At 43.9% G+C, this 26546-nt stretch overlaps 1 protein-coding gene across 1 annotated transcript; it reads right to left on the bottom strand.

Moving 5' to 3' along the window:
* Window positions 1–731: 731 nt before the first annotated feature.
* LOC140704656 (keratin, type II cytoskeletal 6A) lies at window positions 732–16980 on the bottom strand. Its single transcript, XM_078384610.1, has 10 exons — window positions 15448–16980; window positions 11283–14344; window positions 9231–9445; window positions 7832–7892; window positions 7301–7396; window positions 5893–6057; window positions 5195–5320; window positions 4504–4724; window positions 3260–3294; window positions 732–3018 (listed from the first exon to the last, which is right to left on the bottom strand). The coding sequence occupies exons 2-10, from the start codon at window positions 11817–11819 to the stop codon at window positions 2759–2761; spliced, it is 1716 nt and encodes a 571-aa protein (XP_078240736.1). The 5' UTR covers window positions 11820–14344; window positions 15448–16980; the 3' UTR covers window positions 732–2758.
* Between the last annotated feature and the right edge of the window lie 9566 nt (window positions 16981–26546).

The raw sequence follows: 26546 nt of genomic DNA, 5'->3' as shown, positions 1-26546 counted from the left end.
TTGAAATCTCTGGGGACACTTCTCTCAGGAGGACATCCAGTCCCCTTGAAGCAGTCTGTCTTTCTCTTTGAGGAGCGTTTGTGTGCCAACACAAAAGTCAGAAGTCTTCTTTCCTTCCAGCAGATTCCAAATGAACTTGTTCTGTCTGGTTATTGGTATGGTTTCCTGCAGCCAGGCAGACGTTGCTACCCTTAGAGCACAAGGCCGAGTACGACCGGCTCCTAATGCACATTTTCTTTCTTAGAACAGAGAAGCAGAAGATGTTCTCAAGAAGAAATCGCAAGGAAAAAGCAGGAGGCTCTTGAGCGGAGAAAATGGAAGATGGAAGCATTGCTAAAAAACACAGCGGCGACTTGAGCAGGGGCAGGAAGAGGACCAGCTGGCCCTTGGGCATTGAATCATAAAAGTCACAGGAGTTATTATTTTACAGTTGAACTGCTTCTGCCACCTTGCTTATATCTTGAGTCCCCAAAATATTGATATCGATAGAGAAGTACAGAGCGGCTTCAAGGTTTAGCGGTTGCTGTTTTGTTTTAGGTGTTCTTTCGCCCTTGAAACACTACCGTTTACAGCTACAAATGGTTTCCCTGTTTGTGAAGGACCAGCCCAGCATCTGGTTGTGTTTTTTTGTTGTTACCAATTTCTTTGACTCACTAACACGTTTGACATTGACTGTATCAGGTCAGAGGTAATATTGTGCCAATGTTTTGTTTGCAATATGTAGGAAATCAAACATTCAAGTTATTTCAATTTCATGGTATGTTTATCATGTAATTCTTTTCTGGGACAGAGTGATTCTCATGATGTCCTGTCCAGTTATCATTTATTCCAGGCCCACTGGTGATAGTGTTCCAGAATTAACAGTTTCTGGAATGTTGAAAAGAGACAAAGCTGCCTCTTCACACCTAGGCACAGCAGTTTGCACCTTGTATGATTTGCAATTGCTTCAAAAGCCAGGCCTGATTTTGTGAACTGTTTCCAGTAAACCATGTGATTTATTTAACTTTGTAAATTATGTACACTTTGTAAATTGTGATTAAAATTATAGCTGTTTCGGTCAGTTGCTTTTTTCTACTTGATACTGTCCTCTAGTTTGCAGTAAGGAAGCAGAGCTCATACATTGGAACGCTTGTGCCTCTTCAGAGGTTCAAAAAGCAACATGTCCTTTTAAAAAGTTCAGAGAATACGGCCTTTGGTTCATGTGTCACGTTTTGTGTGCACAGTTGCTTGCTATATGGGCCAACCACTAGGGATTTTTCTATAGGAGAATATTTCACAGTAGTCGAGCAAGAAAAGAGAAAGAGCAAATATGGCATGGATTCACTCCATCAAGGAAGCCAAAGCCTTAAGCTTACAGGAGCTGAGCAGGGCTGTTGAGGATGTTTTGGAGATCACTCATTTGTAGGGTTGCCATGCGAAATGGACACAAATTGAAAATGAATTGCAAAATTTGTCAAAAATTGCTAATTTATCAATTTGTCAGAAGTGTGATACTTTGTAATTTCGATACCCTCTAGCAGGGCAGTGTTAAGTTAACAATGCAATCATAACTCTGTATCAGCCACCTCACTTCAATGCAGGGACTCTCCTGTACTGTAGAAACAATATATGTATGAAATGTATAGAAAAGCTACTGTATTTTCTCTGTAGTATAAGACGCCCCCCACTTTTCTAACCCAAAATTAAGAAATCTAAGTGGGGCTTAGCAAGTGTAGGGGAAAAGGAATCAAAGCGCAGCAGGATTCCTTTGATCCATTTCTCCCTTCGTGCTAAGCCCCACGGGGCTTAGCAAAAGGAGGGGGAAAGGCATCAAAGTAATCCCGCCACTGCATGATCGTTTTGATCCCTTTCCCCCTTATACTGCCACAGGATTGCTTTGATTCTTTCCCCCCTTTTGTTAAGCCCCATGGGACTTAGCAAGCAGAGGGGAAAGCAGGGATCAAAGGGATCCTACAGCACTTTGATCCCTACTTTCCTTTTTCTAAGGATTAGCAAGTGGAGGGGAAAACAGGGATCAAAGCCCTGCAGGAACAATTTGATCCCTGCTTTCTCCTCCACTTGTTTTTGTAATCTCCTCAGCTTATTTCCATGTATAAGACGACCCTCAATTTGTAGTCTAAAATTTTTAGACAAAAGATTAGTCTTATACATGGGAAAATAGGGTACATGGGCAGGCTGATTGTATTTATGAGACCAGTAATCAAAAACACACAAAAAGGAATTAGCACTGATATGCTATTTTACCATTCAAATGGTCTCTGGACGCGTTAGGGAGAAAGTAGTATAGCAGTGGGTGACTTAGTGTCCATATGGAAGGGAGATGTGGGGATATTGCAAATTGCATCCTAGTAATCTATATGTCCTTATTTTCTCTTGCATTTGAAAAGAGACGGCTTTATAAATTACAACATGCATTTTTATTGGACATACAAAAGTGAAGTGAGGCTCAAACACCTGAAGGCACAAAGAGGTGATCTAGTTTATACAAAATTTGAAAATCTAGACTTGAAAGCAAAAAAAAAGGTAGAATGAGATGACCCATCTGTAGAGCTGATCAAGTTGAAGGGACAGCTGAGCACCAGGTGGATCTTCTGAAACACAGGGCTTTGCATATTTCCAAGTATGATCAAGCCAGCTGGATGTCTTACCAAAGCTGTTGGGTATGAAACGTGTGTGTACCGTGTAGACAGAGGACCAGATGAGAAATGGTTCACATGTTACATTTTCTTTTTAAAGGGCTTTATGGTGTTGGGTTTTTTTAGCTTCTGTAACTTCTCTGAGTTGAGGAAACCCTTTTCACACTAGAGGAGCTGCTACCTCCAAGGCTTACTCCTCCTCCGATGCTTCTTCCACTTCCGGCGCTGAAATTGCCTCCTCCCATGGCCATTCCACTCCCAAGGCCGTATCCTGCTCCTGCACCGAAACCACTGCCTCCTCCAATGCCAAGGCTGCTCCCCCCTCTGTAGCCCAGACCACTGCCAAGAGTGGCTCCACGTGAGACGGTTGAAGAGACAACAGCTGTGAAAAGCAAACAGGACAAGCTCAAGACTTCAGAAATGTGCTAGTGAGCCAGCTAAAATAAATGAATGGACCCCTGAAGTATTATGGTAGGCAAAAGGAGTGACTGCAATACAAGTGGATATACAGGAGACATGACTGGAGAACACATGGAAGCAAAGTGCGTGTGGACCTTTAGCCAAACAGAACTGAGAATCCTTCCTCCCACCAGTGAAAAGCCTGTGATCCTCAGAATACTTACAGATATTCACAGCGTTTGCTGCATCGTTAGACAGCCTGTTAGGAAACAAAACAGTTGGTCAATATTTAAGCACAATCTGATCATCTAGAGCTGACTGGAAAGAAGTGGAATTCTACACTTCCCCTTATCAGTGGCTCCCAGCCTTGGATCCCTAAATGTTCTTGGATTAAAAGCCTTCACCACTAGCTCTGCTGGACAAAGTTTCCGGGAGTTGTAGTCCAAGAACATCTGGGAACCCAAGGTGGGGAACCACTGCCTTCGATGAAATAGAAGTGTGCCTATACTTGGCTCTGCTTTTCAGTAAAATTCTCCCTGTACTTTCCAAAGCAAGACCCAACATGATATGGGTTGACTCAGCAAAGGAAGTCACAACTTCTAATTTCCAAAAACTGAGCAGGACTAGGAATGACAAGATCTTTTTAAGGTCATTGATTCATAGGGTGGGAAATGACTTGATGGCACATAATGAAATCACACCAGACTCAACTGCTCGTAATTGGAATGTAGGCCACCTCCACTACCTCTCCCCCTTAACTCCCAACAGCAGACCTCCCCACCCTCCGCCTTGATAATTTGTGAATGGCAATACCACAACACTGGGGAGATGCGCCAGATGCTTGCATCTGGTTGCAGTAGAGCTTTCCTTCTGGAACCTTTTCTCTGATAAGTCACCCATGAATCCTTAGTTCTAGGAGATCTAAAACTGGTTACCATGGGGTACCAAAAGGAGGGGGCCATCGATGTCCCCAGAAGAGCTGCTTGACTAGTGAGGCTGAGGATGACCTTGAAGAAAGACCCTGACACATATGCTGGGAGAAGAAGGCAAGACTTGCACTATGATCTGGAAGTGACCTTTTTCCAAGCCAGTAGAGCCTGTGATGCTTAATGCAGTAGTTAGGTGTCCTGAGAGCCTCGAAGACTGAGTTCCTGGGAGTCTTGATAGGCACCATGGCACATCAGCACCACTTCCTGTGACAGGCACCACATGGGTCACTGTTCTCCTTCCCAATGTTTCATGAGTAGAAGAGGAGAATCCTTCTCTCCCTTAAGCTCCATGTGAAAGACAGATACAATATTTAATATCCCTTGAGGATAATTAGTACCCCTTAATTATCTCAGCCGGAATAAGGAAAGATAAGAAATGGGAAATTTAACTTTGGATAGAGCGAAAGATATTAAGTATTCATCCATGTGGCAGGTATAAGGATGGGACTTCGTATGTAGATGCTGAGGTTGTATCTCACCTGCATTCCTCTCCCTCTAGGAGCTTCCTGTAGGTGGCAATCTCAATATCTAAGGCTAGCTTCAGGTTCATCAGCTCCTGGTAGTCCTTCAGCTGGCGGGCCATATCTTGCTTGGCTCTCTGGAGGGCGTCCTCAAGCTCAGCCAGCTTCTGCCTGGCATCTTTGAGAGCCAGCTCCCCACGTTCTTCTGCTTCAGCAATAGATGCCTGCAGGCGGGCAATCTACGGGTGGGGAGGAAAAGGCTGGATTAGGTCAGAGGTATGGGGAGATGCCACAGGGCAGTTTTCCTTCTTTGCCTGCTTGCTTTTGTGGGTCCAGAGCCACGGGTAAACAGAACTCTCATTGAGTAAGGGATGCTGATAAGACCCAGAGACCTTTGGGTAGTGTGGGCGGCATCTAAGTTAAATAAATAAATAATGTCATTGGGACAATGTGACTGAGATGCTAACATTCATAAACATGTTGCTTGTAATTTCTAATGGCATCTAATGAAGCTGGGGGTGCGGAGAATAGGGTTTAAGCAAATGGAGAAATAGGCGAGCATGAAATGTTAAATCCACTTCAGTCAAGGACCATCATAAGGTACAAGATAGGATGGAATTCCCAAGTGTGAAATTGGTAACCCTTTGGGCTGAAACAAAGGCTAGATATTGCATTATTCAGAGACTCGTGAGGGAGTCCAGTATCTCACCTGCTTTTTCCCGCTGTCAATCTCAGCTCGCAGTCTGTTGATTTGTCGGTTGATCTCTGCAATCTCTTGCTTGGTGTTGCGGAGGTCATCTCCATGTCTGCCAGCCGTGAGCTGGAGTTCTTCATACTAAAGTCCATAAAAAGCAAACGGACCAGCTGGAGGTGCATCCTATTAGTCATCTGCTTTAATTTGCACTGTATAATACATAGTATACACTGGCATTGCATATTAAAATTAGGTTGCCCATGGCCCACTAGGAGCCTCCTTTCTTGGTTTGCTACCAACACCAGATCTTCTTCCCTCTCCATTGCCTACAGCTGGAAGGTGGCACTGCTTCTGTGGATGAATTTCTGCTTTGTTTTGTTTTTTTAATTAAAGGGAGAAAAATCTGAGATGTACGGAAAGAATTGCTTGAAGGAAATAAATTGGAATTTACTCTGGAATATTGTTGAGCCACCTTAAAGTGGAGGGTGGGATAATTGGGCTTTTGCTCTGAACCAATGCAACATTAATGTAGGCACTTTAGCCACTTCTCCTTAATACGGTGGTTCCCAACCTTGGGTCCCCAGATGTTCCTGAACTACAACTCCCAGAAGACTTCACTTCTAGCTGTGCTGGCCAGGATTCCTGGGAGTTGCAGTCCAAAAACACAGGGGACCGAAGGTCGGGAACCACTGCTTTAATATAGAATACTTTACCTTGGTTTGGTACCATGACTCAGCCTCCTCCCTGCTCCTGTTGGCAATGTCTTCATACTGGGCTTTGACTTCAGCAATGATGCTGTCCAGGTCCAGGTTGCGGTTGTTGTCCATAGACAGAACCACCGAAGTGTCGGAGATTTGGGTCTGCATCTGTGAGAGTTCCTGTAATTGTTTTTTTTTTTTTTCAGAAAAAAAATACATTGGATATCAATCTTATTATTCAAAAAATCCCAGAGGTTTGACCTTCTCAGCCCTGGCTACGTTATATCATTGGTTTTGCCATGCTGAGGTTCCCTGTCAAGACTTCCTCTTCATCACAGATATTTGTTAGTTTCCCATAGAAATGAGACCTTCATCTCATCTCCCTGCTCTGCCAGTTTTTCTGAACGGAAGACTGCTTAATTCTGTCCAGTTTAGTACTTTTCCAGTGAATCTTGAGCAGGGAAGATGTGAAAGCCTGCTTAGTTGCACTGAAGGTGAAATTCAAGGGGCAGTATAAGGATAGGAAGAGTGTAGCTCTCACCCCTTGTTATGCAAAATAAGTCACGTATTATTCATGTCTATGCTAATGTGGTGGAGAGGCGGAGCCGAGAGAGAGGTTAAAAGGCAGCGCCTGAGGGGAAGAGTCAGTCCAGAGTGAGTTAGAGTCAGAGTCAGAAGAGGTAGAGATAGAGTTAGAGACTGGTTAAGATAAATAGATGGAGAAGGTGGAAATTAATTAGATGGCAAGAAGAAAGCATGTATAGAGAGACCTGTGAATAATTTGATTGTGTACAATGAACAACTGAAGAACATCTGTGATTATTATTAATTTTGCTACACTTCAATAAAAAAGTTGCATTTACCAGACAAGTGTTTGGACAAACATCTTATATAGTGTGGACTGAGGTAATCCACTGGTGGCAGTGAGGGAAACAAAGCCTGGAACCTTTGTGAGGGCACAAAAAGTTGGTGCTTCATAGAGATGAATGTCGCAAAGACATATTCTGTTCATGAGAAATGCTGCTAATCTTGTTACGTTTATTTGGCATCTCTCTCTCTCTCTCTCTCTCTCTCTCTCTCTCTCTCTCTCTCTCTCTGTGTGTGTGTGTGTGTGTGTGTGTGTGTGTGTGTGTGTGTGTGTGTGTGTGTGTGTGTGTGTGTGTGTGTGTGTGTGTGTGTTTCCTTTAAGGTTCCTTTTGGGTTTTTTTCCCTTCACATTTTTTGGTCAACCAGAATCTACAGAATTTACTTCAGAATTCTGGTTCATGTAGCCCTGTTGATATCCGTAGATGGGAGATGGGCCACAGCCAACCAGTAATTCTGCACCTATTCTGCAGAATTATAGTATCCAGGTGAAACGTTGGTGTCTTTGGCAATCTGTGCAGATGGCTTCCCTTCAAAGGAAAAAAACAGTGACCCTTACCGCTTCATACAGAACTCTGAGGAAGTTGATTTCATCAGTTAGAGAATCTGCTTTGGCTTGTAGCTCGACTTTGTTCATGTAGGCAGTATCCACATCCTTAAAAAAAGATATTGTTGAATCAAATTCTAAAATCTAGTTGCTAAATGGTCAGAAGTTATAAAAGCACAGGATGTACATTCATTACCTATTACTGAGTGCTATGAGGAATATAGTTGTGGGAATGTCACAGGGATGTACTGGTTAACGTCAGTGACACCATGAATGATAAGCAACATTGCCATTTTGTAAAAAAAAAATTAAAATGTTTTAATAAAAAACATTTTAAAAAAGCACTCACATGGCTCTTTTAATATGGTGAATTCAGTTTTAAAAATGTTAAAAATATATATGAAGAAGTATTTTGAAATCTGGCTGCATCTTTTGTGATTCACTCTCTAACACAGTTACAAACGAACAATACCTCTCACAGTAAAGGACTGCTACATTTCCCCCCCTCCTTACAGAATCATGTGCTTGTACACAGATCCTCACCTTCTTCAGTGTTACAAAATCATTCTCTGCTGCTGTTCGCCTGTTAATCTCATCTTCATACCTGTCGGGAAAGAGAAAAACAGTGAATGTCCAGCCAAATGGCGAAGTGAGAGCTGAGGTTTTTAAAGAAGGGTTTAGGAGATTCATCCTCTGCAGTGAAAGTGACAGGGAAGATGTACACAACCCCTCCTGCACAGGACAACCAGCAAGATCCAGAGTCCAAAGGATGGTATGCCTTGAGAACTGTGCTCCAGTTTGCTTTCCTTATGGTGTGCCTCTGCTTACTCTGGAGATCTGGGGCAAAAACACTCCAGCACCCAAGGGATGTCTTGGAGGATCTGAAGGACTTTATCAGGAACACCATCTTGCAGTTGCCTCAGATGCTAACCACTCCTGTTCTCCACTCTTGGTAAGTAGAGTCAAAAGCGACAGCTGAAACAAGCAATTCTCAAAGAAATTGATATTTGATATCGGTTTGCTATTCTATTGACTCCGCATTGTGGCTGCTTTAAGCTCTAGAGTATTCTGGACAATGTGAGTCATCTTTGGTAGGGCTGAGCATGAGCTTTGGTCCAGTGTGGAATCCTGAACATAATCAACCTGATCTGGGCTGCTTTGCCTGGGTCTAGATCAAAACACCATGAGCAGATTTGGTTTCATGGCCAATCAAAGGCTATTTGGACTGATTCTGTGATTTGAATGTCTGGTATAACCAGGAAAGGGGCAGAGGTGGGAAGAATTATGTGAACAATTGGTTGGGAATGAAAGAAAGGAGCTGATCTGTTCGGTAATAACCATAACATGCCATCTGAGAATTTCACTTGGATCACTTAAAGATTACCAGTACACAAGTCCAAAAGCAAGCTATCTGAAATTTGGAACATTTATTCCGCTTTGTAGGGTCTATCATATTGCCGAATTTTATGTATCTCATTGCCAAAAGAAAGAAACCATAGCCATTTCCCTTTTCCTATGCAAGTCAGTCGGAAGGCTGGAGATCTGAATTTAGAAAGCAATCCAGATCCAGGGCACAAATTGAATTGGGTGGGCCTCGGATCACTGCAGACCAAATCATGATCTATCCCAAAGTGCAAGGGAACTCACATAACCCTTATCTTTTTTGTCTCTTTCATAAAACCAACAGAAGAAGGGGACAGGTTGGAAGATAGGAAACGATTTTGGAGGCTAATTGGGGATTCTGAAATCTGCCAGTTGGCAGATCCAGATGTCAGAAAGAACACACAAACAGATCACCGTACAGATCAACCTCCACACAAGGTTCCCTTTTAAAAGGGCCTTGTTTGTCTTAGCTGTGGCTTTTGTAGCAGCATAAGAAAGGGAAAGAGGAATGCATGAGAAAGAAGAAACAATAAGAGTTTGAGAAAAGGGAGAGGTGTACTTGGTCTTGAAGTCGTCAACCAGGTTCTCCATGTTGTTCAGTTCAGAGAGAAGTCTGCCCTTGTCGTTCTCCAGGTTGTTCAGTGTTTGCCTCAGACTGTTGATGTAAGTCTCAAAAAGGGGTTCAGTGTTGTTTCTAATGGTTTTTTGGCCCTGTTCCTGAAGCAGGGTCCATTTCGTTTCCAAGACTTTATTTTGTTGTTCAAGGAAACGCACCTGGAAACACAAAGACCCAGAATATCACAATGCACTTAAAACACAGACACACACACACACAAAAACGAAGTGAAGCCCACTGAGGGTTCTAACACAGTGCTTCTCAAATGGTGGGCCCCACTCCAAAGGAAACCATCTTAATAGACCATCTGTCTCTGATAGACCAGGCCATCTATCTCTTGATAGACGAGAGGCCATTTCTGTGGCAAATATTCATACAAGAAAGGAGTATGGAAAGCTTCTCCCAAGTTAAGCTGCAACTGTGAACCTTTCAGGGATGCAGTGTTTGGAATTTCCAGCAGAAACTGGCCTAATTTATACTTAATGGATTAGGACACAGCTCTTGATGAAATTAGCTAAATGATGGAAAGTAATTCTTCACTAGATAAAGTATCAAAACTGGGTTTTAAAATAATATCAAGATACAAAAATCCAATGTGTATTTTGAGAGAGCTTTTTCCACTAGAACACTGGTTTTAAATGTTTGTTTTCCTTCTTTCTTTCTTAAAAAAGCTTGATGTGGAAATTGGATGGAACAGAATAATAAATCAAGCATGAAAAAATGACAGGGACCACAAACAGCTTGACTTGCATGTTTCTGGCTGCAACACTCCTATGAAGTTTTTGCTTCTTGAAAATTCACGTAAATTTGAGATTTTTAAAGGACTACTGACCGACTTAACTGCCTTTTCTTTAAACAAACAAACAAAAAACCTTTGCTGCATTTACAGCACATCTGTCCTTGTGTGGTACATGATTCTTCCTCTCCATTTAACATTTACAGCAACCCAGTGAGGCAGGCCAATCTGAAAATACATGGCTGAGAGGGGATTTGGACTTATGTCTCCATAGCCCAATTTTCTAACCCCTGCACCCTCTGCCTCCCTGTTCTGTCTGCCTGTATGTCTACCTATCCTGGTTGTTATCATCGGGGTAAGGCCATTGAAGAACTCAAAATTATTTTGGTATTGTTTTTAGCTGTTTCAGTTGACTTGCACTTAACTTTTACATGGGCTTTGTGTGTTTGCCAGGACTAACCCACTTGGAGATATACTGTAGCTCACATAGATAAAAGTTTTTTTTAAACCACTATGGCCCCTGTGCCAGTATTTCAGGGATGAGCTATATATTACAAATCGGAATGAAGAAGTGAACCAATGAAGCCTGAACTGTTCAAGCCTCATCTTGCTGCACTTTCCTTCCCCTACCTGGCTCTCCTCTATCCATCATTACTACTCATCGTGAGTCACCTTTCCCTCCAACCCTCTTTGATCCATCCAAGTCATGGCTTTCTGAGCAAGAACTGCACCCCTCGTCCGGGCTGTGCATTTCTGGACCAGACTTGCCTTTTAAAAAAAGTTGTGCCACTAACCACACTTTGACGCACAGTTATTAGTCCGTTAAGGGTTGCGCAGGAACCTTCGCCGACCTTACACGGGGTCTATTGAGACGTAAGTCCCCTGGACTGAACAGGACTAACTTCCAGAGGAGGAGTTGCAGCCTTCTGGAAACTATTGAATGCTGAGGTATTCCTCCGAGCAGGGGCCTGCAAATTCACCTCAGGTGTCTGTGTTAAGCCAAACGTGATCACAGCTTTAGAAGCTTTTCCAAGCCCATTGTCTAAACGCCAGGAAAAACATCTCTTGCAAAAAATGTCTGCATGCCATAAGGCTCTTGAAATCACAGGAGGGGAGGGCCGATATGAAGGTGGCCCAGCCCTGACGGCATACCTGCCTGGCACATGTCTTGTTTCAAGAGTGGCACAGTCACAAGAGGAGACAGTAGAGATCTAAAAGCACAAAAAGAGATGGAATATAGGAACACTCTTGGTCCTTACCTTATCGATGAAAGAGGCAAACTTGTTGTTGAGTGTCTTAATCTGCTCCCTCTCTTCCTGACGGACTCTCTGTATGTTGGGATCAATCTCCAGGTTGAGAGGGGTCAGCAGGTGCTGATTGATGGTCACTTCTTGGATCCCACCCGGTGGGCAAACAGGGAAGCCAGGGCCACCGCCGAAGCCCATGCCACCGCCAAATCCAGCTCCAACTAGCCCGTAGCCGCCGCCCACGCCACCACCAAGCCCATAGCCGCTGCCCCCACTAAACCCATAACCGCTGCCCCCACCAGCAGCACCACCCACAGTGGAGATCCTCTTAGAGCCACACAGATTGTAGAGGCTTCGGCTGCCAAAGCCGCCGCCACCACTACCACCACCAACTCTGCCAAAACTGGCACCACCACCGACACCACAGCTTCCGCCTCGGGTTACAGTAGTGCTGCGTGTACTGAAGCTACTGCGAGATGAGGTAGGAAGGATGGCAGAGGCATTGCTGAAGCCTTTCCTCTGGACCTTCACGGTGGTTTGGTGAGCCATTTCAGCTGGAGTCGAATGACAGGAGGGAAGTACAGGCGGAAGGAGAAAGAGAGAGCAAGCACAGACAGGAGATTACAGGGGAGCTGGTGTACTTGTGATCTCCGGCACTTAAGGGCTCGTCTTTTATTTATATTTTTGAGGAAGTGGGATTGGCTACAAATACTATGGATCATCTTTTCTGATTAATGGGGCTGGGCATGCCTGAGGCTTTTCTGAATGGTGACATCACTCTGCCCTGGCACCCACACCCACAGGCAGAGGACTCAATGGAAGTGCAACAGTCTGAACTGTATCACTTGGGGACGATGATTGCCTTCCTTGCCCATGGCTGTAGGCAGTTGGAGAGAGAGAGAGAGACAGACAGACAGTATTAATGAGCTCAATTTGTACCTGAGCTGGGGAACAAGAAATTGGGAAGCCATTGATAGAGCTTGCCAAGAAACCAGGGATGCCAGACCATGTGGAAGGTGGCCTATTTCACACCAGCTTGCCTGGATTGAGAGAAGTAAATGGTAGGGATAGATTTCTTCAACTTCTTCTTCTTCTTCATCATCATCATCATCTTAAAACTGCAGAGCTGGAAGGGACCCTATGGATCATGGATCCTCCATGGGGAATCGAGCTCCCAACCTCTTGCTCCGCAGCCAGAGACCCAAACCACTGTGCTATCCAGCAGTTTTAATATTTGCATAATCTACCACAGATGAAATCAGGCAAAGATTGGTACCTTCAGTAGTGGGAAAACAGACAATTGTGAGATCTTTTGCCCAAAGGGATCATGATGGGGAGGGCTGCAGCTCTCCTCCCCCAGTCTTCTCTTGCTCAGTTCCCCATCTGCAATGCCACGTCTGGGTTTTTCGGAGGCTAAGAGATTGTAGGGTTAAACTAGACGTCAAGGGACATGTGTATGCCCTCTGATTGACCTGTTTTCTGACTGACAACAGAATTGGGAATTTTCTCAGAAATGATGCATGCTTCGGTGATCAGACTTGCAAAGAAAGTCCATATTTACCTTTCAGAGACTAATCACAAAACAGAATATGGCTACCAATGCAAGTTCACAGCTTCAGTCGGTGTGCATCTGCTCAGGATAAGAATACTGCAGCTGTTTAGCATCTCTGATTATTCTTATTCTTCTCCTACCAGAAGCTGACAATTCTGAACAAGAAGGTTGTGCTGCACCCACACGAGTTTCATTATGGGAGGGCAGCACATAATGAGACTAGTGCTTGCTTTCTTCATTGTATGTGTTTAATGTGTCTGATATGCTGCTGAGTCATATATCCAGTTGTGGCAACTGCAATAAGGCTTTTGAGGTATGTCAGATATTTGGGCATGGTTTTACCATTGCTACCCTATGGAGAGTTTCCATGGCCAAACCCAGATTCAAACACAAGTCTCTTGAGTCCTCGTCCAACCCTCTATCCACACCTGCTATCTTTAGTACAGTGCACATAAGGGTACGGGTGATGGAATTAATTGAATGGATTTATGTCATTCAATTCCCTGTGTGTTGCAGTGGATTGAGTGATGATGGAGTAGGACTCTAGAGAACGGGGTTCAAATCCCTGCTCAGTCATGGAAACTCACTGGGGGAGTGGAACCAGTAAATCTACTCCTTAAATATCTCACCTACTTTGAAAGCTCTATTAGGGTCACTATAAGTCTGTTCTGACTTGACGACACAGAACACATATACCTCTGTCATTTGAGAGGAATGCTTAGTCCATACGGTACACGCTGTAATTTCCCTAAGAAGAAGATTTTCTTCCAATTCGACTTCAGTTCTTTTGGAAGGACGTTCTGTGTGCATGTGCAGCACCCACCCATTTTTGCTGCCAAGCAGCCTCTCATCTAGGCAGGGTTGCCACCTCTTCATGCCCAGAAGCAGTGAGACTAGCCAGGCTCATGTGTAAAGAAGAGAAGACGGTGTATCAACCTGCCTCAGGCTGAGTCATGTGGCTGGTTCATCTACTGTGGGACTGTCCACGGTGTCTGCACAAAGAACAGATTCACCCACCAAAATTAGGCCTTTCACTATGCAGACTTCACCCTTCAACCTTGAATAGCAACCCTCTCACCAAAGGTAAGGGGGGACAATTCATCCCCCTTGAATAGTACAGTGGTGCCTCGCTTTACGATTGGCCTGCATTACGACAAATCCGCTTTACGACTATCTTTTTGCGATCGCAATTGCGATCGCAAAACGATGGTCTAAATGGGGGAATTTCGCTTTCTTCGCAAAACAATGGTTTTCTAACAGCTGATTGGTGGTTTCAAAATGGCTGCCGGGTAATTAAAATGGCTCCCCGCTGTGTTTAGGGATGGATTCCTCACTATACAGGCAGCGAAAATGGCTGCCGTATGGAGGATCTTCGCTGGATGGTGAGTTTTTACCCCACTGGAATGTATTGAACGGGTTTCAATGCGTTTCAACGGGGGTTTTTATTTTGCTTTATGATGTTTTCGCTTAACGGCGATTTTCCTGGAACTGATTATCGTCGTTAAGTGAGGCACCACTGTACCTCTAGCCCAGGGGTGGCAAACCTTTGCCACCTCAGCTGTTTTGGACTACAACTCCCAGAATCCTTTTTTTTTTTTTTTTTGTCAATACAGGCTGGGGATCCTGGTAACTAAAATCCAAAACATCTAGAACAGTGGTTATGAGTCTTGGGTAACCTAGATATGTTGGCCTGCAACTCCCAGAAACCATGCCCAGCTACAGCTAGTGGCAAAGACTTCTAGGAATTGTAGTCCTAGAACACATGGGTTCCCCACTGGGAACCACTGGGAACCACTGCTCTAGAGCACTGGTTCTTAACCTTGGGTTACTCAGGAGTTTTGGATTGCAATTCCCAGAAGCCTTCACCACCTGCTGTGCTGACTGGGGTTTCTGGGAGTTGCAGTTCAAAAACATCCGAGTAACAAAGGTTAAGAACCACTGCTCTAGAGTGCCAAAGGTTCACACACACATACAGCTTCTAGCCATTCATTCCTTTTCATTGGGGTGTTTTTCTTCCATAAGGCGATCATGCTTTTAGGCAGAGCATGAGACAGTGACTTCTCTGGAGAAGAAGGTTCCTAGAAATTCACCTGCCCATTGCGGCCATCCATTGTAGGAGGCACAAGAGGCCTTCCCTCCTCTGGGTCAGGGGTCATCCTCCTCTGTGTGGAAGTGCAAGAGGTCAAGCCAGGCAGGACACTTATGGCATGATGCTTATTCATGGGCCCTTCATGTTACTAACTTTCATATGAAAGCAAATCAAAGAGCAGCCCTGAAAGGAGCAGAGGAGCAGGAGGGGGAATAAAGATGAAGAGTTTAACCTTTTCCTCTCTGTCATGGCTGGAATGAAATCACCCCCACCTCCAAAGCTGCTATTTGCCTCACGACGGGAACTCCCTCCTCTCACACGAGTGGATGTTTCCCGCTGAGGCAAACTTGCAATTAACATGAAATCCTCTTGGGTTTTAAGACCGTGCCACTCCATTACACTTTTTGCAAATATGTTCATTTTGCTGCTCCCTGATCAAACAGTGTGAGCGGGACGGAGTCAGTAACCCATCTCTCCTGCTAAAGTTGCAGCCCTCATCCTTCGACAGCAAGTGAGGTCCTTCTGTATCCAGGTACAGTATAAGCAATGCAAACCACATCCCCCTCAATTGTTTGGCTTCCTTTTAGCTGCAGTGTCGTCTTCTTTAGCATTCTGGGAACTAAAACCTGTGAAAGAACAGATAATCCAGAATCTATCTAATTTATGTTTTATGTGGGGAGGGGAGGGACATTAAAAAAAAAAAAGCTTACCTGCGTAGCTCTACATTTTCCCAGCCTGTTCAGGGAAAAGAGGTGATTCATGCCAAAATCTGTTTATACAAGCAGACTCCCAGAGACCTACCCCCAGGCAAGCCCCATTGTTCACCTCTCTTGAGTGTCTGCAAGTTGCAAAAATGGGATGGTGTAATGCTGAGGGTGTTCTTGTTCTCTTTGTCTCCTATTCTGTGAAGACTTTAGTCTAACCCTTTTGCCTTCCTCACCCTCCCCACCCCCCAGCCCCAACTGAAACAAAGGCGAGGAGGGTTAGCTCATATATATCTATATTCCTGGTTGCCCTTCCTTCTGCTGCTGTCTCTACTTGTAGCTCTCTCAGGGGTGCGATCAAGGCTGTGTGTAGGATAAGCCATAGCCTAGTCATATTCACTGAGCTTCACTCTGTTCCCCATTCTGGGCCTCTGCAGGTGTTTGGGCTAAACACCCGCACCAGCCCCGACCCTTGATCATGTGAGCTTAGGCTGATGGGACATGCAGATTGAAAAAAAAAAAACCCTTTGAAGGCCCCAGGTTGGGGAAGGCTGCTTCACAGTATAAATAGTGTTGTGTTTTGTGTCTAAGGATGACTCCTGTTCCATCACAGTTTAGGGGTAAGAACATAGGCTCTCTGTGCAGAAGGTGATGGTCCCTTATACAGACAGTGGGATCAGGACTCGCAGGGTTAAAACCCCAGAACTTTCTGACCAACAGGGACCATGACATCATCTGTCCCCCCCCCCCCCCAACCCAGCTTCCTCCAACCTTAAATGCAATCCTTACAGGAGTCAGGAGATAGATGGATATTCCCAAGATCACTAATTGTTGCAAGCTGTCCTGACTGTGATACAATTGACTTGTGGGTGATTTCATGCTGAATGTTAACTTTGTTTTTGTTTGTTTGTTTAGTCAAAGTCGTGTCCGACTCTTCGTGACCCCATGGACCAGAGCACGCCAGGCCCTCCTGTCTTCCACTGCCTCCCCGAGTTGGGTCAAATTCATGTTGGTTGCTTCGATGATGCTGTCCAACCATCTCGTCCTCTGTCGTCCCCTTCTCCTCCTGCCTTTACACTTTCCCAACATCAGGGTCTTTTCCAGGGAGTCTTCTCTTCTCATGAGATGGCCAAAGTACTGGGGCCTCAGCTTCAGGATCTGTCCTTCCAGTGAGCACTCGGGGTTGATTTCCTTCAGGACGGATAGGTTTGATCTCCTTGCAGTCCAGGGGACTCTCAAGAGCCTCCTCCAGCACCACAATTCGAAAGCATCAATTCTTCAGTGGTGAGCCTTCTTTATGGTCCAGCTCTCACTTCCATACATCGCTACTGGAAAAACCATAGCTTTGACTATGTGTACTTTTGTCGGCAAGGTGATGTCTCTGCTTTTTAAGATGCTGTCTAGGTTTGTCGTTGCTTTCCTCCCAAGAAGTGGTCGCCTTTTAATTTCGTGGCTGCTGTCACGAGCAGTTAATGTTAAGAAGTTAAGAACCATTAACTTTACCAAAGACCTGCTTCTTGTTTATTAACATGGATCAGTTCCTCTGTCTATACTTTTAAAGTATCCTTATTGGGGAGAGGGCAGCCACAATGGGTGTCCACGGATCCAAATTACGATCCAACTGCATAGACATAGGGCCCCATTTGGTCAAAGCACTTGCACAACTGCTCTAGTGTAAGCAGTATGACTTTTAAGGGGTCATTCAGATTAGTTTTCTAGCAGCATTGGGGAGCTCCAGTTGCATAAAGGAAACAATTAACAGAAACAGGAGATCCTGCGTTACTGAACTGGTGGACGAGGGTGAGAAGAAGACATGAAGAGTCCTTTTCTGTAGGGTCTTCTGGACTCTGGGGTTTGACGGGAGCTGCACAAACAGTAATTTCCCACTTCTAGCATTTAGGACACAGACATGTTCACCCCAAATATCTGATTTCCCGAGAGGAACAGGGTCCATCAACATGGCTTCCGCTGGGCTCATCTGGACACATTAAATGTTGCAGCGTTGTGGAGGCAGACTTGCTGGAGACTCGATGACTGTGAGGATGGTGTTAAACCACTTGGACCTGATGGAAGCCACACTGATCCTGCACTTGCTTGTCTTTGTGGTTAACTGGGATTTCCCTAGATCTATCTAGAGTTTCAGTTTTCGCACTCCTGTTATAATACCCCCACATCCACCCATAACAAAAATGATATGTTCACACATTCTTGGTGTGGTTACAGTACTTTCTTTTCTTTCTATATATAATTCCTTTGAAATAGGCTTGAAATGTTTGCATGCTGGGACTAGAGACCAAGTCTGCTCCCCTTTCTCTGCTCTCCACTCACTTTCCAAACATTTCTCATCATGGGAAGTTTCAAGACTGAAATATGGGTGGTTGTCCCAATCAGGAGCTGTGGAGAGGTAGGGCGATGGTAGCAAAATGGGGGCGAGGGTGGGTAGATGTACAGGCCTCGTTCCCCTTGTTGGCCCTTGTGTTATTTGTTTTTTCTCCTCTCCATTAATAATTGCTTACGGCACTATCTAGACCCCAACAACTGTCCCCCTTATGCTCCAGTTTGACTGCTGATTATCCCTTACTGGGCTTAGGTAGTAGTATTCCCCCCTTCTTTAAATCGCATTAGGTAAAGGTAAAGGTTCCCCTTGACAATTTTTGTCCAGTCGTGTTCGACTCTAGGGGGCGGTGCTCATCCCCGTTTCCAAGCCATAGAGCCAGCGTTTGTCCGAAGACAATCTTCTGTGGTCACATGGCCAGTGCGACTTAGACACGGAACACTGTTACCTTCCCACCAAGGTGGTCCCTATTTATCTACTTGCATTTGCATGCTTTCGAACCGCTAAGTTGGCGGGAGCTGGGACAAGCGACGGGCGCTCAGTCCATCGCGTGGATTCGATCTTACGACTGCTTGGTCTTCTGACCCTGCAGCACAGGCTTCTGCGGTTTAGCCTGCAGTGCCACCACGTCCCTTGCAGCGCCACCACATCCTTTGCAGCGCCACCATGTCCCTTGCATTGCCACCACATCCCTTTTAAATCCCATTACTATTAATTTATTTATTTTATTTATTTGATTTGTATCCCGCCCATCCGGTCAAATCTGTAATCACTACAGAAATGTCTGTCATTGTGATGGGTGCATTTATTTGTAGAGAGGCTCTGTGCATTGCAAAGAAACTCCAATCATCACCATCACCACCACCATCATCATGTGATCCTTCCAGGATTTTCTAGGTAGAGAATACTAAGTGGTTTGCCATTCCCTTCTTCTGGGGGCACTTCTGGGACTGTGCATCTTGCCCAAGGCCACACAGGCTGGCTCTATTCAGAGGGGGCACCATGGAGAATCGAACTCCCACCCTCTGGCTCCATAGCCAGATGCCTAAACCACAGAGCTATTCGGCCACCTAAGCATACTCTATGGAAGCATAAATTGCATCCGAATGCTCTGTACCAGGAGAGAGTACATGCATGCCACATGTGGATTCACCCCTCTTCTTTGCCACCCTCCTTTAACATTTGTAAATTGCTACAATAGCAGTATCCCTTCCATGCACATACAACTTTATTTTTTTAAAAAATTAGGGAGCTGGAAGAGCACACACCTTGTTTTTAGCCAAAACACTCCTAGAAGTTTTGCAAGTTGATACAGATTTTTCACCCAGTCTGTGTCTGACAAATATTGATTTGACCAGTTTTTTTTAATATACTACTAGACATACAACTAAGACATCAACACACACACACAAAATACCAACCTACTAAACTAGCCCTCCCCCCTTTGGAGTCAGAGACTCCAGCTTTGTTGACCCACCATTCCCTCCAGCTGTGTTCCCAGTGTGCACTGAATACATATACATATATAGTCAGATTTGCCATACACTCCTGTCCTCCTCTGGGCCCAAGAGTATATTAGTTTCCAGCTTTGTTTTGTATAGTCTCTTGATTGTTCCCGTAGTGCTTCTGATAGTGTGTCCAGTTCTGCGATGTCCCATAGCTTCTTTAACAACTCTTCTATTGTTGGGGTTTCTTCGCTTTTCCATTTTTGGGCCCAGAGTAATCTGGCTGCTGTGAATATGTACATTAGACGATATTTCATTTTTTTTATCATTAATTCCTGGCATAATATTCAGTAATGCCATTTCAGGTTTTATATCTAATTTCTGCTGAGTAATTCCTTTCACTATTTCCCACACCTGTGTCCAATATTTTTTGACTTTTTTGCATGATCACCACATATGATAATAAGTTCCTGTATTTTTTACACTTCCAACAGATATTGCTGTTTTAATTGATTTGACTGAAAAACAAGCCTAGGGTCTATGTAAACGGAGACAACTCCCATCCTCCATGACAAACCACTACAGAATAAATACCTGATTCTTGTAATTCTGTGCAGCAGCTATACTCGTGCCAAGATTGACTTTCACGTTCTAGTTTGATCCTGGTTTCTTACACAAACTTATAGGGCAATGACTATCAATAGATTGCTTCTTTCAATGGCAAACAGAGGATACCTCAAACCAGAAAGAAAAGGTGAGAATTTGCCATGCACTACTAGGGGAAGAGAAATGGGCAAAAAACCCTGATCTAAATCTTTTTTCCAGACAAAGTAGAGGATAAAGTCTGAATCATCATCCTTGCTTTTCAATCACCAGGAAAAGGGAGCCCATTCTTTGATAGGTGGCTCCTCACCTAGCTCGAAAAAGCACCACTCACACAGGAGAAGGAGTCCCAAGGTTTACTCTAGCATGTCCGCCAGTAAACTTTAGAGGAAGAATCCATAAGTGAGTGGCAGGAAGAGAACTCAGAACAGTCCAAATCGGACTAGGCAAGATCAGCGGGTGCACAAAATAGGTAAGTGGCTGTTGGAAGGGGCAACAAATCCATGTGGCAGGATGAATGGAACAGAATATCCTGGGAAATGGGCAGAGCTGGTTTGAATACGAGGTGCACAAAGGGAGCCTATGAATTTATCATTTGCTAGAGCTATTGGTTCGATTAACAACTGCTTAGGCTCATTACTAGAAGCCACCTCATCTAACAATTAGGAAAGAGTTTCTATAGCTTTAGAAGCTATTAAAAGGAATACACTGACTGGTAAATAAACTGCAGGAATTGTTTCTCTAAAAATAGTTTTCCGGGCATCCAAATTCATATGATAAGCATAGAAGATTGGCAAGACTTTTGTAGGCTATGTGGGGATATATTTCTCTGATCAGTCTTTCAAAATAAAGTGCTTAAGTACAGTATTAAGAAACTAACTGTTGCTAAAACAATCAAGGGTGGTAGCCCTGCTGTCATCACCAGTCACTGGCAAACTTGTAAGTACATCTCCTGGAATGTAGTTTTGCCCTTTGTGATGTGCCTTCCCTTACAATTCCTTTCTGATTCATAGCAGCCACACCATGGTTGACTTTCATGAAGTGCTGAAGATGGAATTTGCTGAATTTAAAAAAAAACACACACAGAAAAAACACACACTTCAGACTAGAATAAAGACAAGATCACTGATTAAGGGTGAAAGAAAGGAAAGCCATTTGGAGTGCTGAGTGTTCACAGGCTGGAATAAGTGTGTGTGTGTGTGTGTGTGTGTGTGTGTGTGTGTGTGTGTGTGTGTGTGTGTGTGTGTGTGTGTGTGTGTGTGTGTGTGTGTGTGTGTGTGTGTCCCAATGACGGGTGAGAAGGTTGGAGTCGTCTGGGAATATGCCTTTTCGCTTTCCAAACGTTAGGCAGTTCATCGCTTCTGTGGGTTGAAATGCAAAGTGATTCACAAATGGGCAGATACAAGAAGGGAATGGGTTAAATGTCATGGCTTCCGAGTGTACAGGGTCTCAGTTGCAAAAGGTTCTCCATTCCGTGAAGTTTCGTTTCACTGTATTGAAGTGAAGGATGTGTATGCTGCTTCGAATGGGTGCAGTCTACCTGTATGTGCACTCAGAAAATGACCCCATTTACATTTATTACATGAATTAGTTACCAAACTTGGAATGCTTACAAGTATAAATTCATACTTGGTGGCTGGATAACTCAGTGAATTGAGGAAGCTGTCTGTGGAGCCAGTGGTTGAGAGTTCAGTTCCTCGCTGTGTCTTGTAGATCAAGAGCCAGCCTGTGTAGCCTTGGGCAAGCTGCCTGGTAGTCCCAGAGCACCCCCAGAAGAAGGGAATAGTAAACTACTTCTGTATACCTAGAAAACCAAGGAAAGGGCCATCATGTGAGAATTATATGACACCATGCAATTATTATTATTTCATTGAGACATCCCCATCCCCAGAGATGGAGTGTTTTCATGAAGCTTTTTGTCCTTTTCCAGCAAATATGAATGCATCTATGAATGCAACCCTATCAGATTTTGAGTTTAGTTTGTGATGCTCTAATGGTGCCCTCTTCTGTGGGTGACAGAATAGGGTGGGCTGTTAAAGGTTATCCATGCCTTGATCAGCCCGCTATTGAAGCCAAACTAAATATGATGTGGGAAATCAGTAAGTGTTCCCCCCCTTGGGCGTCCTTTTTTGTCAAAAAGTCACCAGTCCCTGAGCTCCTACATCATGTTGTCTTTGGCCCTAAGGCAAGATCATCTGTGGTACATATGAACTCAGTTTATATTCCCTTGACTCCTAGTTCCTTGAACATGAAGGCCACTTGTCAAAGGAGAAAACCGCTTGCATCACTGGCCAATATCTTGTTGGAGCCGTAAGTCAGGCGACTGGTCTCGGGCAGCCAGTCACACCTTCCTGTCTGTGATGCAGGTCCTTAATCTCCTGCACTCTCCCATTTTGGAACATTTTCCACGAGCAGGGATTACCTGTCCTGCCTGTGTCACTCGTTTATTTACTGCAAACATACAGTAAATCCCCTTCTTTTGTCCAATAAGTTACCCTCTCTGACAAACATTGCTTTGTCCTGAGAAGCCCAGTAGGCCTCTTCAGATGTCCCAACACTTTTCCTGTTCTTTTGGAAATTGGCCTCTGACCTCTCTTTGCTTTCCCAGGCAGGACCTGGGTTGTGAAAAGCTCCTTTGAACCCAGAGGGCCTGTCCCTTGTATACTCAAGACTCTTTGAAGTGAAGGTGTGCCTGCTCTGAGCTGTCAAGTGCTCCAGGAAGACATTTTCTCTCTCTCTCTGCAAGAGAGTGCTCATCCTTTCTCCTGACTAGTATGCCATGTGTTCTGATCTGCGGTTGTGTCCTAGCATCTCACAATAAACAACCACTTGACTGTACCGGCAGCTGGCCTGTGCAGCGCCTGTAAAGTTTTAATCTCAGTTCATTATCACATCTTGAACAACAAATCAAATGTTCCTTTGAACTTGTTAAAGGAGTGGCCCTAATAGACTCAATCTTTACATGAAAGATTAAACCGTCTGGCTCCCCTGAGGCTGTCAAAAGCGTGGTTCCTTTGTGAACCTTAGGAGCTTTCCAGATCTTTCTCAGCACTTAAATCATTAGGGATGGGTGAGAATTTTGTGTCTTACCGACATTCGCAAACGTGGTGGTGGTGGAAACCAAAGCCCAGTTCTCTCTCTCTCTCTCTCTCTCTCTCTCTCTCTCTCTTTCTGGAGGTACAAGTATCTATGGTGGTCCAGAGTATCTTTCATCAGCTTGATTACCCAGCGGCCCCTACCTGGAGAAGAAGTGCCTAACAAGTCACACACAATATCAAAGGCACTTTAACCTGTTCCTCTACCAATGTTATTCATGCCGGGTGGTGGTGGTGGTGGTTTGCCAACAATGCCCCTCTGCAGTCTACATAGGACAAATGGGACAATCTCTAGGCAAATGAATCAATGGACATAAATCAGACATTAGGAATGGCAGCACACAAAAACCCATTTCACATCATTCTAATTTACCAGGGCATTCCACAGATGATGTGAAAGTGGTCATCCTAGGAAAAAGAAACTACTGGACAAGAATCCAGAGAGAAACAGCTGAGATAAAATATTTACATGTGCTAGACACACATACCAAAGGACTTAATCTAAGCCAAAGGCTTAGATATAAACATGACAAATACTGTAATTTACTGCATCTTCCAGATATTTTTTCCTTAGAAATTTCTAAGGCAAAACAGAACCCTTACTCTGCTTTTGTGGTTATCCATGGTCTAGGGTAGTTGGCACATTATTGCAACTGATTACAAAGAAAAGCTTGGGGGGAGTTCATAAATGACTGTAAATAGCTCATCTAAATAACATTCATATTAGTCTACTTTTGCTATTTTACCATTGTTAATTTATGACAGAAGTTCTCACATTCTTCACAGCACAATCTTCAACCAAAGACCTGTATATCAAAGATATTGTCATCACAATGTTTAACATCCACGGACTTTCTTACCAATCAACCACAATATCTGTATTTTGATATCTATACCTCGATGCTGTGTATAAATATTTGCTATGTTACATCCTCTTCTTTTGTGTCTGATGACTTGTTCACAAAAGCTCACATATAAAAAACAGAAGTTTGTCTTTAAGGTCCTTTTTAATTTTTTAATATTTTTTTGTTCTCACCTATAATGCCTAAAAACAGTGGTTCATGTGCAGGTAATCTCTAAAATAGACTACTGTTATGCTTTTTACGTAGGGCTGTCCTTGATGTTACTACAGAAAACTCAGCAAGTCCAAAATGCCACAGTCACATACTGTATCTCCAGTTGGCATGCCTTTATTGGCTCCCTATCAGTTTCCATGCCCAATCCAAACTGCTGGTCATGACCTATGAAATCCTTAATGGTTTAGGACCTTGATATTTGTCGGAACAGCTGACAACTGTTCTTTTACACAACTACCCATCTCACCTGCTCCTTGCAGTCTGTGATGTCAAAACTGGTGACACAGAAGGAGGCCGAAACAGTCAAACATGAGGAACTGTGCTTGTTTGGTCGTGGCCTCTTCCCTTTGAACCCCCCCCCCTCCAATCAGAAAAAACCATATTATTCAGTGATGCATTTTATTAACCATCTGAAATGTACAAATTTGTTTTAATCTGTTTAATTTTATTGAAAGTTAGGTTTTATCTATTTAAGTATTGATTGTTTATTTACAGTATTTTTTAGCCACACCATTACCAGTGGCTTCTGGGCAGAGGGTGGCTTCTGGGCGGATTGTGGCTTCTGGGTGGATTGTTGCATATTTGTTGTATTTATATGCATTTTAGTGTGTTGCAAACAGCCCAGAGAGTGTGTGTACTATGGTGCAGTCAGTCAGTCAGTCAGTAAGTTCCAGACTGTTTTGCCGTGTTCCGAAGGTTTTTCTTCCTAATGTTTTGCCAGTCTCTGTGGCCAGCATCTTCAGAGGACAGGAGTCAGAATTCTCTCTGTGCTCTGGTGCAGTTGTGAAATAGTTGAGCTTTTTCCTTTTCAGGAGATTGGATGATTATGGTGATCAGTGTTTTTTTGTTGTTGTTGTAGGTGTATTGTTGTGATAAGGGGGAGGGATGATCTGTCACTGTGATTGATGGGTTTCGTTAGCTAGTCTTTTGTGTGCAGTGATCACCGGTCCTTGTGGCTGTGTAGAGTTCATTGACCTTTTTGTAGGCTATGTTTTTCAGTGCTGGGAGCCAGGCTTTGTTGAGTTTTAGACTTCCTTCTTTTTTGTTGAAGCTCTGTTGGTGTTTGTGGATTTCAATGGCTTCCCTGTGCAGTCTAACATAATGATTGCTGGTGTTGTCCAGTACTTCAGTATTTTGAAATAGAATTTCATGTCCAGCTTGTTTTAGGGTATGTTCAGCTACTGCTGATTTTTCCGGTTGTTTTAGTCTGCACTATCTCTCATGTTCTTTGATTCTGGTGTGGATGCTGCATTTTGTGGTTCCAATATATACCTGGCCACAACTGCAAGGTATCCAGTATAATCCTGCAGTGGTGAAGGGGTCCCTTTTGTCCTTTGCTGACCGTAACGTTTGTTGTATTTTTGTAGTGGGTCTGAATGCTGTTTGTAGGCTGTGTTTTTTCAAAAGTTTCCCCATGCAATCCATGACTCCTTTGATGTATGGCAGAAATACTTCATTTCTGGGTGGCTGTTTTTCCTCTTCAGATGAATTGTCCATCTCTTAGGTGTAGATGAATTCCTCCCCCCCCCACCCCGTTCTCTCTCTGTTTCAGAAGTAACAAGAATTCACAAAACTAGAATTCACAAAAAACTTCAATGCAGAAGAAAGCAACCCTGACAGATGTACCCATTCCAACATACTGTTGAAGCCTCGTGCCTCTATGATAAAAAACAAATATAGATTGCTCCCATCTATTTTGCTGGTTGTTAGTTTTACTGAAAATGAAACTCTGCCCCAGTCCTTGCTTGGTTCTGTGATGCCATGTAGACATTTGCTTGTTCTCCAGGAAAGCCGGTTTCCTGCAAATAGGAAGCCAGGTCATTGACCAAATGGGGCAGACATTATAAAAGGGCTTCTGGCCAGGCAGTCATTGTCTGCAGAGTGGGGTGCTGTTTGATTTTTAATTTACCTTTATTCACCCCCAGCTGCCAGAAAAATCACCTAGGGTGCTAAGGGATCCATTGGGAGGGATTTTAAAAGGGCAACAGGCATCATTTCTTTGATTTCTTCTTAAAAGAGCAACTTAGGGAGCTTGAGCTTCCCTTTTTCTCTCTCTCCATACCTCTGCTCTTCTTAGATCTGAAATTCATGATTTTTGTGGACACAGTATAGAATGTGGTGACTATTAGTTGTTTATTAAAACTACAGCAGGAAAGCCGAGGAAGGTTGTTTCTAAGATGAAGAGAATATTCTCTTCTCATTTGCCATCAACTCAGCATTCTTCTCCTTCTTTCCCACTTCCAATCACAAGTGAATTTCAGAGTTAATGTGAACGATCCATGGGTGTGTTATTCTACCCCATTAATGCCTCTGGGCTCATTGCTCCGCCCAGTAGTAGCCCCAGACTCCTCACTCACACACTCCACTGGGGCAAGTA

The sequence above is a fragment of the Pogona vitticeps genome, chromosome 2 (assembly GCF_051106095.1).
Source record: "Pogona vitticeps strain Pit_001003342236 chromosome 2, PviZW2.1, whole genome shotgun sequence".
Taxonomy (NCBI): Eukaryota; Metazoa; Chordata; class Lepidosauria; order Squamata; family Agamidae; genus Pogona; species Pogona vitticeps.
The sequence above is the reverse complement of the archived record's forward strand: the minus strand, read 5'-3'. Positions and strand labels throughout refer to the sequence as shown.